Source organism: Phyllostomus discolor, chromosome 5 (assembly GCF_004126475.2).
Source record: "Phyllostomus discolor isolate MPI-MPIP mPhyDis1 chromosome 5, mPhyDis1.pri.v3, whole genome shotgun sequence".
Classification (NCBI taxonomy): Eukaryota; Metazoa; Chordata; class Mammalia; order Chiroptera; family Phyllostomidae; genus Phyllostomus; species Phyllostomus discolor.
In genome coordinates, this window is record NC_040907.2 from 9,711,428 (window position 1) to 9,725,675 (window position 14,248).

Here is a 14,248-nt window from a genome sequence, read left to right on the forward strand (position 1 = left end):
CTCAGAGAGGCGGAGCTGCTTTCCCGGGGGGCACACAGCAGGCGGTGGGAGTGGGGCGGGGGCGTGAGGGGGACTCGGTTCCTTGCCCTGTCTGGGCCGTTCCACCGCCTGTGTTCTCTGCCCTGCACTGGTGCTGGGGAAGTCACCTGGCACCCTTAGATCCAGGGCGGGGCGAAAGTGGGCTTCCAGTTGTTCGTATGGAAAATAATGCAATAATTAATACATAATAATAGAAGAATAGCCCTGGCTGGCGTAGCTCAGTGGATTGAGCACGGGCTGCGAACCAAAGGGTCGCTGGTTCGATTCCCAGTCAAGGCACATGCCTGGGTTGCAGGCCAGGTCCCCAGTGCGGGGTGTGCAATAGGCAACCACACACTGATGTTTCTCTCCCTCTCTTTGTCCTTCCTTTCCCTTCTCTCCAAAAATAAATAAATAAATCTTTAAAAAAATAATAGTAGAAGAATAAACTGTGTTTTGCCTACTTAACGACTGTAAACCTACTTTTGCCCACCCCTGTACATTCTTAACAAACTATCAAGACTGGCCTTGCCTGTCTCCTGGATGCTGACCCTGGCCCCTGAGCTTGGAGGGCTCTAGGACCCAGCAGCTGGGGCAGGTGGGGAGTGTGTGTGTTTGTGTGTTTGTGTGTGTGTGTGTGTGTGTGTGTGTTGGGAGTCCTTTCCTCTTGGTCTCTCCCCTCCCTTTCCTCCCCTTCCCCCTCTCCATCCTTCCCCTTCCCTTTCTTCTCCACCTCTTCCTCTCTCTACTCCCCTCCCCCTCTGTCTCCTAAGTCTTCTGTCTGTTCCCCTCCGCCCTGATGTTCTCCCCTCCCCTGCTTTCCCACCCCTCCCCCTCCCCCGCCCCTCCCACCGTTGTGGTCACATGGGGGCACCGGATTTAAGCCTAATCTGCCCAGGGCTCAGCACAGCAGCCTGGCAGTGGGGTGAGCTGGGTGGACTGAGCTAGTCTGGGGCCCTGGAGAGGGGTGCCCACGGCCTCCTCCCATGAGCTTGGGGCTGGAGGGGTCGTCGGAGGCCCCGCTGGCACTGGAGACGGTTATCCAGGTGGGTCCTGAGGCCTGTGCCCACCCCATCCAGCCACTCGGGAAGGAGTAGGTACATGCTGGGGGTCCAGTGGTGGGAGAGGCGTGGTGGTGAGGTGCACGGGGCCCCAGGTTGCAGCTCCCAGCCCGACTGGACTCTGGGTACAGGGGTGTGCAGGGCCCCAGTGGTGTGGCTCCCTTGTCCCAGTGCCCCGCAGAGGGTGGGGGTCCCTCCTCCCGGATTTTAGGACTGGTAGACGGATCCTCACCTGTCGAGGTCAGAGCTGGGTTGGAGCCCCCAGAGCTCCACTGTGGGCGTGGTGGTTCTCCAGCCCTCGGCGGGGGGGGGGGGGGGGGGGGGGGGGGGGTCCTCTCACAGCAGGAGGTGCATGCAGAGTGTCTTTCCATGGGGCGTGTTTCGTTTTTGTTTTTAGGTGTTGTTTTTCGTGATTCAAACACCCAGGCTTCCCTCCATCTGGGGGATTTCCTGCCGGTCTCCTGGGCACCCACATCTTGGGCAGCAGGACTTTGCTCCTTCCCACCCAGGCCGGAAGCCCAGGGTCCCAGGTTCCCCTCAGACCCTCTCTCTTTCCCCACAGACACTGGAGAGCAGCGTCCTGGGGCCAGGCCAGGAGAGGGGCCTGAGTGTGCAGGACCCGGCCCAGGACCGCCAGCCGGCCCACCTGCCCGCCCGCCTCAGGGAGATTGTCACCCGGAACTTCTCCCAGCCTGAGAGCCCAGGTACCACGCCTCCCCTGCACAGACGCTGCCCCTCCTCAGTCGTCCTGATGGTGTCGGTGATGGTGGCTTCCGTGTCTCCTCGCTGGGTGGCAGGTGCAGCCCTGCGATGGAAGGACCGATCTGCAGACGAGGAAGGGAAGACAGAGTCGTGTCGCTTCCCTAGACGTGCTCCCCAAGCGTTGCTGCTGGAAGGTGGGGCTGAGCCTCCCCTCCTTGCTGCAAAGACTTAAACCCCAAATGCCATCTTCCCAGGGAAGGTGTGAGCTGGCGGAACCCCAGATTATAGGGGGAGGGCAGTTCAGTTTAGCTCAGGGCTTTGCAGAGGACCAAGGGGTGGTACCGCCCCCTGCCCCCCCACCATCCCGCCCCGCTGGAAGGCTGATGGCCCTGCAGCGCTCACAGCTGAATCTGCGCTTGGAGAGTCTGGGGGTGGGGTGGGGTACCCGCAGTCGCGGTGGAGTGTTTGCAGCTCTCCTTGGTGGTGTTTCTGGCTTTCCTGCCACGGCCCTTGTCCAACCTCAGCCTCCTCGGGAGACCCGGGATGTTGGGGCCCCTGGGAGCCACAGACAGGGACTGAGAGAGCCCGCGCCCAGGCTGGAAGAGCCTAGAGGCCCACGCATGCGTCCAGTTTGACCAGGTGGAAGCGGAGCCCACAGAACGCGGTTCCTTTTCCCTCTGGCCTTTGTTTTCCCTCTTCCTCCTCCTGCTGCTCACAGCCCGACCTTCGCGCTATCTCCATCCCTGAACTTACACGAGGCCCTTCCCTGAGTCAGGCTTTCCTGCTCTCCTGGCAGATCTGGGTCCTGTTCCCCCCATTTTACAGATCCGCAAAACTGAGGTCCAGAGCAGAGTCGTAGTTGGAGAAGGAAGGAGCTAGAACTTGGGCCCTGGTCTCCTGACTCCTACCGAGCCGCCCTCCCGTACCTCCCAGGCTGGGTGGGGCCGCACTTCAGCTGTAGCCGTGTCCACTCTGAGTGTAGCCCTAGGCCCTTCGCTTTGCCCGCCTCCCTCCCTGTTCTTCAGCGCTGCTTGTGTGGCTTGATGCTACGTCCACTCCTACCCAGGCTCCCCCTGGGCCCTAGTCCACCTTCCTGCCTCCACGGATGGGTAGGGCACCTGTAGGGGGTGGATGCGCCCCTGGACCCAGGAGGAAGCCAATCATGTGCCTGCTGTCCCTCTCCAGCCCCGCAGTCGGACACAGAGATGGCATCAGTGCTGTCGCTGCAGGAAGAGAACCAGCTGCTGCAGCAGGAGCTGTCCCGCGTGGAGGACCTGCTGGCCCAGAGCCGCGCCGAGCGCGATGAGCTGGCCATCAAGTATAACGCGGTCAGCGAGAGGGTGGGTGCTGGCGGGGGGCTGAGGGCTGGGCCGGGGAGGTCGGGGCGACGGCCAGGGCAGGCCTGCACTCCCGGCAGAAGGTGGGCCTGCACACAGGCCGGCCTGGGTTCTAACTGTGGCTCTGCCCACCTGAATGACCTTGAGCAAATCACTCTGCTCTCCGAGTCCGTGGGGATGGTCATATGAAGTGGAGCTCGGAGGAACCAATGAGCTAATGGGATCAAGTGCCCGGCACCGGGAGTGTTTCATTCCTGTCTGTCCCAGGCCTGCCCGGGGCTGGGGAAACACAGAGAGTAAGACCCCTAGAGGTCTCTGTCACCCCTTGAGTCCCTGGGCATCTCCCTCTCTCCCATTTACATGGACCTTGGGGTTTACCCAACAGCGGCTGGGCTTGGGGGCAGACGGGGGTGGGCACAGGCCGCCATAGGCCTGCCACCGCTCCCTGTGGAAGGAGAAGCCAGGCCTGCCTCCAGGTCCAGACGGGATTCCCACTCCCGGGAACCTGCGCTGCAGGCTTGTGGGGGTCCCAGGGCCGGGGCCAGGGGCGCAGGTTGTTCTCTGCACCCTGTCCTCTTTGGACCTCCAGGCTCACGGGAGGAGACCCTGGGGAGTTGATGGCGGCTGGAAGCTGGCGGGAGAGTTGCACAAAGGAGGGAGAGTGGGTGCAGATGGGAGATGTGTGCGTGCTGGTTTCAGTCCTAACAGGAGGCACCTTTACTGAGTGTCGGGTGCTTTACCTTTAATGCACCGAGGTCGGGACCATTGCGATGCTCGTTTAACAGAGAAGATAACAGAGGCTCAGAGAGGGAAAGCATCGTGTCTGGGGTCACACAGCCAGTTAAGGCCAGTCTCTTGATCCCCCAGCCCAGGGCTGTGCACTACAGGTTTATTTCTTGGGTATGGGAAGAGGCAGTTGGGCTGGGGGTTCCGGGGGGCAGCTGGCCCCTGAGAAGCTAGAAGGACCTCGGACATGATCCTCTGATGTTGCAAATGGGAGACTGAAGCCGGCCCAGGGTCCCCTGTGTGGTGCTAGGACCCCTCGGCCTACCAGTTCATGCAGGGGCTGGCCAACCCCTGTTGGAAGAGGGGTGTGCTTCTCTGAGGGTGGTTGTGAGCTGTGCCTGCGTCCTGGTATCTGCCTGCCCGGACAAGCCCCTGACTTGTTGGGACTTGCAGAGGACCAGGGTGAGGGGCCCCCCTTAGGGGGGCCCCCCATAGTGCTGTCCCTCAGCACTGGGGACAGCTGAGAGCTGGTTTTCCCAGGGTTTGCAGGGGGCGTGGAGGGTGGACTGGCCCAGGTTCCGCATCGCTGGCGGTGACAAGGCCCTGAGCCAACCCCCTCCCAGCGTAGGCCTCTCAGCCTTTGGGCCCTGGCACAGAGCCGGGTTCGCGGCTGGCGGGGGGCTACCCGTGAAATGCCAGCTCTGACCGACAGTGGAGCCAGCACTGCCCCCTGGGCTGGCAAGAGAAGGGAAGAGGAGGTGGGACACGATGGGTCCTTTTTCTTCTGGGACACAGCTTCGGTGGCTGGGGGCACAGCGTAGGAGAGGGGAGTCTGCCTTAAATCTAGGAAATTCCATCCTGTGGCCAGGGAGGCCCCTGAGGAACTTGTGGAGTGAGCCTGGGGCTGCACTGTCCTCTGCCCGAGACGGTGTCAGGGCAGCCCCTCTGGAGTCAGGGACTGGCTGAGAATGACCTCCAGGCCTTTCCTGGGGGTGGTCCCCAGACAACATCGGAGCCTGGAGACCATCCTGTCACAGATGGGGGACAGGCCCAGGCATGGGCGTGAGAGGTCCGGGGTCAGCGGTGGAGCTGGGTTAAGGCTCCCAGTCTGTGGTCCTGTGGCACTGTCCCTGCTGCCCACCTGTCCCCCGGCCCTGCCCCTGTGGCCATGACCGTTGCCTGCAGACGGGGTTGGGGGGCAGTCAGCGAGGTTGTTCTGCCTCTCCAAACCCCACAGCAGCCCTGGGAAAAGGGGAGGTGAGGTGGGGATCTGTGTCCTGTTGATCGCATGTAGGGAAACTGAGGCAGGGGCTCCCAGTGGTCACTTCCAAGTTCAGAGGGAGGCCCTCAGGGTCTCTGTGGAGCCCACCCCATTCTTCCTGTCCCAGAGGAGCAGGTGTCGGGTGGGGCAGCTGGGATGAGAAGGCGGGAATAGCCATGCCCCCTGGGCTCCACAGGGTGGACCCCCTGGGCTCCCTGTGTCCATGGCAACCTCGACAGAGTGACTCCAATAATAACGGTACTAGGGCAGCTGTTGCTAGGGGAGACTGTAAACTTCTTTCATCCCGGCTTGGTGACGCCCCCCTTCCTTTAGAATTATAAGTAAAATTGAAAGGCTGTTTTGTGAGGGGTGCAATCGGTACGGCCGGGAGTGGCCCGGGCCTGCTGGGCGCACTAGGGCAGCAGGGGGAGGACCCGACGACGGCCCGAACCCCTCTAAGTCACGGAAGCAAACAGCACCTGGTCCTCACGGCTGCGTGAAACACACAGGCCACTGTCAGGCCCTACACAGGCACACGCAGGGACACAAGACGCAAACTCCCCACAGCCAGACACCACGCTGTCCCACCCAGGCGTGGAGCCCGGCATCACCCAGATGCACAGTCACAGCACCGAGATGTACCCGTTCTGCAGACCACACGGCACATTGTCTCGCGTCTCACTGACACACACACGGCCGTAGGTACACACAGGCGCACAAGGCATAGGACCACCTCTCTCAGGTCCCCGTGAAGGCCCAGCCACAGAGACACACAGGGTCCCAGTGGAGACAGATGACAAAACACTCCCCACTCATACCCGTGGGGTATGCCCGCATCGATTCCCAACGCACTCAGCGTCTTGGTGTCGCCGCCAGCACGCTCAGAGGGGAACACTGCCCACCGCCTGACTTAGGGGGGTTCTAGCAGGGGCCTGCTGCCCACCCTCCAGGCAGAAACCTCCCGCGCACCCCCTCCCCTCACACCTTCAGACCTGTTCCCCCTGACTCAGGGGAAGCCTCCCAGCAGCTCCTCCCTGTGGGTGGCTGCAGTAGCCCGTCACCCTGCCCCCGTGCTGTGCCGGGCCGGTGGGTTGGGAGGTGGAGACGAAGTCGTTTTCGGCTTTCTCGGTGGCTCATTGAGCGTCTCCTGGGCGCACTGGGTCGATGCAGGGAGCAGCCGGAGGGAACCCGCACCTGCCGCTACCTGGCTCGGCCCTGAGGGGTGAGGGGAGCTGTCTTTGCCGTTGGCTTTCTTAGGAGCGGGCGTGGGCGGACGTGTGGGTGCCCTGCCCGGGCTGTGGATGGCGAGTGTGGGCCGGCGGCAGAGTCCGCTGGACTGGGCTGTCGTCCCTTGGCTGTCTCTTGGCACTGTCCCTCCTCTGTTAGTCCCGCTCACCCTTAGTTGCCTCCCCAACAGCTGGAGGATGCTGAGAGGCCCCTGGGACCAGCAGGTGCCTAAGAAGGCTGGGGGGTGGTCCAAGGCCAGTGGGGGGCAGCCAGCACCAGGCAGCGTCCTTCCTCTGCCCACAGAGTCTGATGACGAAGGAGCTGCGAGCTGCCCGCGGGGGGGGGGGTTGGCGGAGGAAGGGCGCTGACAGCAGAGGCTGCCCATGAGGTCAGGGAGAGGTGGGGGCCTCCGGCGGGGCTGGGGCTCAGGGTGTTAGGAAGTCACGTGGTGTGGAGAACATCTGTGCCCACAAATCTGAGTGCTGTGTGTGTGGGAAGTGGGGGCTGGTCGAGGACTTGGTGTGTGTCACCCTGGGGACATTTGATACCACCTGTGTGCCCTGTGGGTGTACATGCATGCGTGTGTGCGTGTCTCTAAGCTCAATATGCATGCATGCATGCGGCGGTGCCTCTGTTTCAGTGTATTTACATGTGCTTATGCCATTAATTCATGACCTCAACGAACGTGCCACTAACACTGTTCTAGGCCTGAGCTACAACGGGAAACACAAATCTAGGCTTCCCTGAGCCCACTTGGTGGGGGTGGGGGCGGGGGTGGGGAGATGTGATACTCTAGTAACCGTCAACCACAGCAGGGCTGGTTGCTTTGGAAGAGAGGCTCGCAGTGCACCCAGGTGCACCTTTGTGTTTTGCGTGCTCATGTTTGTGGGCCCACCTGAATGTGTCCATCCCATGCATGCGCCGCCTTTCGTCCATGCATGCCCCGTCTGTGTGTCCATGCACGACTGCATTAGCCTGTCTGCAGGTGCATTGCAGCCTGGGCTTGCCCAAGTGTGCCTGATGCCCCCTGCAGAGTCCTGTGCCTACCTTCCCGGAGGCCCAGAACGCTCACCCAGGGCCCTTCCCTGCAGCTGGAGCAGGCTGTGCGGCTGGAGTCTGGGGAGCTGGAAACGCAGGAGCCCAGGGGGCTGGTACGGCAAAGCGTGGAGCTGCGGAGGCAGCTGCAGGAGGAGCAGGCCTCCTACCGGCGAAAGCTGCAGGCCTACCAGGAGGGCCAGCAGCGGCAGGCCCAGCTTGTGCAGCGGCTGCAGGCCAAGGTCAGGGCTGCCCACTCCTGCTCCTGCCTACCCTGTGCTCACTTTGCCCTGCCCCCTCCCCAGGGCTAACCGTGCGCTCCTCACCCATCCCCAGATTCTCCAGTACAAGAAGAAGTGCTCGGAGCTGGAGCAGCAGCTGTTGGAGAGATCCACGGAGCTGGAGCAGCAGCGGCTGAGGGTGGGTGCCGGGGCAGGGCAGGGCAGGCCCTTCCCGCCCCGTGCCCAGCCTGATGCCCACTCCTCCCACCCAGGACACAGAGCACAGCCGAGACCTGGAGAGCACCCTCATCCGCCTGGAGGAGGAGCAGCAGAGGTGGGGCGCTGCAGGGAAAGGGCGTGGCGGGCAGCGTGGTCCTCCCCAGCCCTGAGCCCACTGGTCTCTCTTTGTCCCACCCAGGAGCAGCAGCCTGGCCCAGGTGAATGCTATGCTCAGAGAGCAGCTGGACCAGGCAAATTCAGCCAATCAGGTTCTGAGTGAGGACATACGCAAGGTGACCAGCGACTGGACACGCAGCCGCAAGGAGCTGGAACAGCGGGAGGTGGCATGGAGGCGCGAGGAAGAGGTGAGCCCAGGAGTTCTGGGAGGCCAGCGGGGGCCTCGTGGGTCCAGTCTGACCAGGGTGGTGAGGACTCAGACTTCAGGAAAAGGAGCGGGAGGGCCCCACTGGCCAGGTGTGCCCCTTAGGAGAGGCCAACAGTTGTCATAATAACAGTCAGCCTTGATGAGCATGTACCACATGCCAGGTGTCCACGTTCTCCGCTATTTCTCACCATGACCGAATGTGGTAGGTGCTGCCGTCCTCATTTTAAAGAGAGGTTCGGTGACCTGCCCGGCGAGGTGGCTGGGATGCGGACCCGGGTGCCGGCACTTGCTGCTCTTTCTCGCTGCCTCTTGCAGCTGATAGAGGCATTGAAACCCGTTCCCCTGTGCCAGCGGGAGGCTTGGAACCTGGCCCATGGGAAGACCCCCTCCCTGGGCAGCAGTGCCTCCGGGACGGTCAGAGCTGGGGAGGGAGCAGGGCCCTCCCTCCAGCCCCTCACTCAGCCCGTCTCCCCTCCAGTCCTTCAACGCCTACTTCAGCAACGAGCACAGCCGCCTGCTCCTCCTCTGGAGGCAGGTCGTGGGGGTCCGGCGGCTGGTCAGCGAGGTCAAGCTGTGCACCGAGAGGTGAGGCCCGGCCGGCGGAGGGGGTGCCTGGGGAGGCGCTGCAGCAGCAGCAGCGGCTGGGGCATAACTCTGCTTTTGAAGTTGAATTCAATGCACCTCAGTTCAGCTTCAGTCCATCCCAATGCACCTACTGTGTGCCAGGCCTTCAGAGATGCAGAAGCAACTAGTAGTAATGAACGTGTACCACGGTTGTGGCAGTCAGCATTTACTGGGTGTTTCCTCTGAGTTAAGCTCTTTGTACATTTTGTTCTGTCTCATAGCCACAACGCCTCCGTCAGGTGAGAACTGTGATAGTTCCCATTTTACAGATGAGGACACTGAGGCTCAGAGAGGTAGAGCGACCTTCCCAAGACCACACAGCGATTAAGTGGCTGCGTCAGGATTTGCAGCTTCTGCTTTTTTGTTTTTTTAAGATTTTATTTATTTATTTTTAGAGAGGGGAGGGAGGGAGAAAGAGAGAGAGAGAGAGAAACATCAATGTGCAGTTGCTGGGGGCTGTGGCCTGCAACCCAAGCATGTGCCCTGACTGGGAATCGAACCTGCGATGCTTTGGTTCGCAGCCCGCGCTCAATCCACTGAGCTACACCAGCCAGGGCCAGCTTCTGCTTTTAATCCCCTAGAATGTTCCGCTTCTGCTACCAAGGACCTCACCACCTCTCCTGATGACAAGAAATAGACCCCAAAATTCTAGACCGAGGAAGAGTGTTGGTCAGTGACGTGAGAGTGGAACAGAAAGCGTCTGGAGGCTCAGAAGGGGGGGCGAGAGGGAGGGAGGTCAGAAAAAAACGCTCCTCATAGTGGAGGGGGAGTTTGCACTGACCTCAGGGCATGGGCAGGATTTTAGCTGGCGGAGCTGGGGCACTCCAGGCGGAGAGTGCAGCCTGCGCTAGGGCTGGGACGGGGGAGAAAATGGCAGTGGGTGGGGTTGGAGAGGGGCGGGCGAGGGGAGGTGGGGCTGGAAAGGAGAGCCTCAGAGGGTCCCCAGCAGGGGGCGCGGTCCTGCCTGGTCTTTGAGCCAGGGAGGCTGCCGGGAGGGCGCAGAGGCAGGGACCAATTTGTTTCCTTTTGTACGTTAAAAATATGTTTAATTAATCATCTTTTGTTAAAATCATCCGAGGTTCAATGTGTCCAAACTGCCAGTGGGTGTCAGACAGTTTGCCTCACGTTTTGTCTTTATAGTTTGTTTGAACCCAGATCCGTAGATGTTCACGAAATGTGAGGGTGTGTTTGTCCTTAAGTCTCTCATTCGTTCAGGAAACTGGGATGTTGTTCCGAGAGACTCCCCAGGCTGGTGCTGTGGTGTCCGGTCACACCCGGCTCCTGTGTTTCCTGTGGAGTGGATGTTGGATTTAGGACTTGATCAGATTCAGGTTGAGGCTTTTCTTTCTTTCTCTCTCTCCCTCCCTTATTTATTTATTTATTTTTAGAGAGGGGAGGGAGGGAGAAAGAGAGAGAGAGAGAGAGACATCAATGTACGGTTGCTGCGGGCCGTGGCCTGCAACCCAGGCATGTGCCCTGACTGGGAATCGAACCTGCGATGCTTTGGTTCACAGCCCGAGCTCAATCCACTGAGCTACGCCAGCCAGGGCTCCTTCCTTTCTTTTTTTACAAGACTTCTTGGTAAGCGCTGTGCGCAGCTTCCTCAGCGGGCCCTGAATGCCTGGGTGTCTCTGTGCGCACTGGCAGCCTTGGGTGCTCCACGCCGAGGCCCACACGTTCGTCCGGGGCTGCAGGACGGTGCTCGTCTCAGTCGTCACTCCCACGTGTAGTGACTGGGATGCTTCCCCAACAAGGCACTTCCTCTCCTCGTAGGAGACGCCCAGGGGTACAGCTCATCCAGGAAAGGAGAGGATTTAACCTCCGTGAAGTATTTTAAATATGCTCTAGTTTTCATTACCATTAACAAATTTAATATTTGCCCTGGCTGGTGTGGCTCAGTGGATTGAGCACCAGCCTGTGAGCCAAAAGGTCACAGGTTCGATTCCCAGTCAGGGCACATGCCTGGGTTGCGGGCTGGTTCCCCAGTTGGGGGTGTGTGAGAGGCAACCAATCGATGTATCTCTCACACGTCAATGTTTCTCTCCCTCCCTTCCTCTCTCTCTAAGAAGTACATAAATAAAGTCTTTTTAAAAATTTAATATTTTACTTTGGAGTAACTCATATTCACAAGGTTCAAATTTCGAAAGGGTGTGCCGGGTAAAGGCCCCTCCCACCTCCGCCCTCAGACACGCCTCCCCCCTCTGGAGGCAAGCAGTGTGACCCGTCGCTTTCCTAAATGACCTTCCAGGATTGTTGCATACAAGCAAATGTGGCAGATCTCTCCCCCACACCCACCCTTTCATATCCTGTGGGTGGAATTCCATCTTCACAGTTCTCTAAGACCCTCGCCTCACCTCGTGGTATAACTGAATTATTTATAACCAGGAGGTGGTTCCGGCTCTGGCTCTGAAGAGCTTCCCCATTCATTTTTCTTGGCTACAGAATAGTCCAGAGAATGGACATACCATGATTGATTTAACAGCGGTCTCCTTTCGATGGCCGTTTAGGTAGCCACCGGCATTTCCTACCTGGGCAGTGCTGCAGTGGGTCACCTGTCCACAGGTCATTTCCCCGTGCTGGGGCGTCCCTGTAGGATACATTCTCCGAGGTGGAGCTGGCGGGTCAAAGAGCTGATCCATAATGTTCAGAGCTCTTTATCGCGACCCTCCGCTGTGCTCGCCCTCCCGCCAGCAGTGTGGGGGAGGGGCAGTTTCCCCCGCCGTCTCACCCTCACTCGTGTGTGATGTGACTTCCCCCCCTCCAATCTGATAGTGACAAACGGCATTCCAGTGTGGTTTTAATTGACACATGGGAGCCCGTCCCCACCCCTAGCCTGTCTTGTGTCCTCCCCACCAGAGACCTGCTGCAGCTGGGAGGGGAGCTGGCCCGGACCTCCCGAGCCGTCCAGGAGGCGGGCCTGGGGCTGAGTGCGGGCCTGCGGCTGGCCGAGAGTCGGGCCGAGGCAGCCCTGGAGAAGCAGGCGCTGCTGCAGGCCCAGCTGGAGGAGCAGCTGCGGGACAAGGTGCTGCAGGAGGAGGGCCTGGCCCAGCTGCAGATGCAGAGCGACCTGGACAAGGCTGACCTCAATGCCAGGTGGGTGCATGGTAGGTACCACGTGAGGCGGGGAGGAGGGGATCTGGTCACTGGGGACGGGGCCTTTCCCCTGTGTGAGCTCAGCCCGTCTTCCCCTGTGTGAGGCACCCCGTTGGGCAGAGTGGAAGCCTGAGCCCCAGGAGGCTCTTGCCCAGGGCACATCACAGGGAGTTCAATCTCTCTTGCCAAATTTGCTCCCAGCTCCTGCAACCTGGACAAGTCCCAGAGCGCTTTCCCAGGGGATAAGGGGGTGGCGGCCTCATTCTCGTTTACAGATGAGAAGCCTGCGGCCCGGAGGGCAGTGACTGGCTCAAGGCCATACAAACAGGGAGGCGAATCCTAGGGTTCCTGCCTCAGGTTCAGGGAAGCACACAGGACATGGAGCTGGAGAGTTTGAGGACAAGCTGGGGTGGGTCTCCCAGCCACCTCTGTTGCTCCCCCACCTCCAGAGTGACAGAGCTGGCCCAGACAGTGGAGCGCCTCCAGAACCAGAATCGGGAGAAGGATCAGGTCAACAAGGCCCTTACTGAGAAGCTCGAGGCCCTGGTGAGATGCCGCTACCCTTGGGATGTGCCGGGGTGGGACGGGGCACTGGCCAGATCCAGGGACATGGGCTGAGGGCCGGGCTGCTTGGGCCGGCCTGGATCATCCACTCACACGGTTTCACCCCTTATTAACTGAGCACCTAGTATGTGCCAGGCCTAGTGTGAGCACACGCACCTCCTTCGTCCCGTTTCATCCTGTCTGCAGCCCCATAGCCTGATTCCTACCGTACAGACGAGTAGCCCCAGGCCCACGGGGAAGTACTTGTCCAGAGTCTCAGGGCCAGTGAGCTGGGGGGTCGGGACTTGGGCTCATCACGCCTTCACCTGCTGGCCCCAGGGCTGTTTCTCTGGGAACTCAGCTGCCCCCCCACCAGAGGGACACCCCTCAAGGGTCCTGCCTGGGGTCAGGGCAGGTTGTATGTCCAGATCTCCCCCAGTAGGCCGTGTGACCTGAGGTGGGACCCTGCCCTTCTCTGGGCCTAGTCTGCTCAGGGGCACTGGGGCTGCTGTGAGGTCTACCAAGGAACTGGACTATGGCCATGGCCTTGAGGCTACCTGATGGCGGGGAGGCCAGGGAGGGAGATGAGTGGGTTTCAGATGCGGGCAGAAGGTGCTGACCACCCTCTCCTTGTCTCTTCAATGCCACTCCAGGAATCCCTGCAGGTCCAGGAGCAGGCGGCCCTGGAGACGGAGGAGGGGGAGGGGCTGCAGCAGACCTTGAGAGACCTGGCACAGGTGTGGGGGGGGCCGGTAGCCCTGGGCAGGGCAAAGCTTGGCAGTCCAGGGTCACGGCGTCCTCTGCTGGCCTTGAGCTGAACTGCAAGTGGTTGGGGAGCCTTCGGGACCCCCTCCACCCGTGAGGGCCCATCTGTGGGAAAGGCTGGGTGATGTCTTCGTAGTACACGGGAGACCTTTCCTGTCGGGCTGAGAGCTGTGACCTAGTTAGTGGGAGTGGAGTCAGGGAGACTTGCAGGAAGGGAGCTTGGGGTGTGCTGCGGACTTCGGGGTGGAGCTGCACACGCGGCCCCCGCGGCCCTGCGGCCCCACGGCCCCACCTGGGCTTATCTGCCCCCCTCCTGCTGCTCCCTGCCCCGCTCCTCAGGCCGTCCTGTCGGACATGGAGAGCGGCGTCCAGCTGAGCGGCTCCGAGCACACTGCCGACGTGTCGGATGGCAGTCTGCGGGGGCTCTCGGGCCACCGGACCCCGTCCCCGACGCAGCGCTCCTCCCCGGGCCGCGGCCGCTCCCCGCGCCGAGGCCCGTCCCCAGCCTGCTCAGACTCCTCGGTGCTCACCCTGATCCACTCCGCCCTGCACAAGCGCCAGCTACAGGTCCAGGTGGGAAGGGGCCTGAGCGTCCTGGGGGAGGGGCTTGGGCAGCCTGGGCTGGGGCTTGAACATCCTAGGATGGAGCCAAAACCCTGGGAGGGCCTTGGGGAACTCAGGGGCGGAGCCAGTGTAATGGGGGAGGAGCCTGAACGTTCCTGAGTGGATTCTGCTCTGAGAAAGGGCTACGGGAGTCAAACTGGGACTCAAGTTGGGAGTAGAGGATCCCCGGGGCAGCTGAGAACTCTGGGGGTAGAATCCCAACCCTGAGTAGGAGGGGCTTGGGCCGCTGGGGGCGGAGAGTGGGGAGGGCCCCGCCTGGTATAGTAAGGGAGATAGATGAGGTTCCCTAACAGGACATAACTAGGACCCTGGGGAAAGGCCTGAGAGAAGTCTGCCTAGGATGAAGGAGCTTGGGAACTAGGAGCCCACAGGAGCCTGGGGATGGAGTCAGAACCAGAATGCGGAGG

The 14,248-nt window shown here is 60.9% G+C and overlaps 1 protein-coding gene across 5 annotated transcripts in view; it reads left to right on the forward strand.

Annotated features, from left to right (window-relative positions):
* The first annotated feature begins 854 nt into the window (after positions 1 to 854).
* CROCC (ciliary rootlet coiled-coil, rootletin) overlaps positions 855 to 14,248 on the forward strand; it is a 38,637-nt gene continuing 25,243 nt past the window's right edge. The window contains exons 1-12 of one of the 5 annotated variants that reach the window (XM_036025372.1): positions 855 to 1,064; positions 1,642 to 1,783; positions 2,967 to 3,121; positions 7,424 to 7,609; positions 7,704 to 7,787; positions 7,861 to 7,922; positions 8,007 to 8,172; positions 8,671 to 8,777; positions 11,673 to 11,909; positions 12,359 to 12,455; positions 13,106 to 13,189; positions 13,557 to 13,790. In XM_036025372.1, the coding sequence (XP_035881265.1) occupies positions 1,005 to 1,064; positions 1,642 to 1,783; positions 2,967 to 3,121; positions 7,424 to 7,609; positions 7,704 to 7,787; positions 7,861 to 7,922; positions 8,007 to 8,172; positions 8,671 to 8,777; positions 11,673 to 11,909; positions 12,359 to 12,455; positions 13,106 to 13,189; positions 13,557 to 13,790 (1,614 nt within the window). In that variant the 5' untranslated portion in view covers positions 855 to 1,004. Of the gene's footprint in view, positions 1,065 to 1,097; positions 1,116 to 1,641; positions 1,784 to 2,966; positions 3,122 to 7,423; positions 7,610 to 7,703; positions 7,788 to 7,860; positions 7,923 to 8,006; positions 8,173 to 8,670; positions 8,778 to 11,672; positions 11,910 to 12,358; positions 12,456 to 13,105; positions 13,190 to 13,556; positions 13,791 to 14,248 lie in introns of those variants that run through there. The other 4 variants (XM_028513642.2, XM_036025371.1, XM_036025374.1 and 1 more) reach the window with 4 other exon arrangements.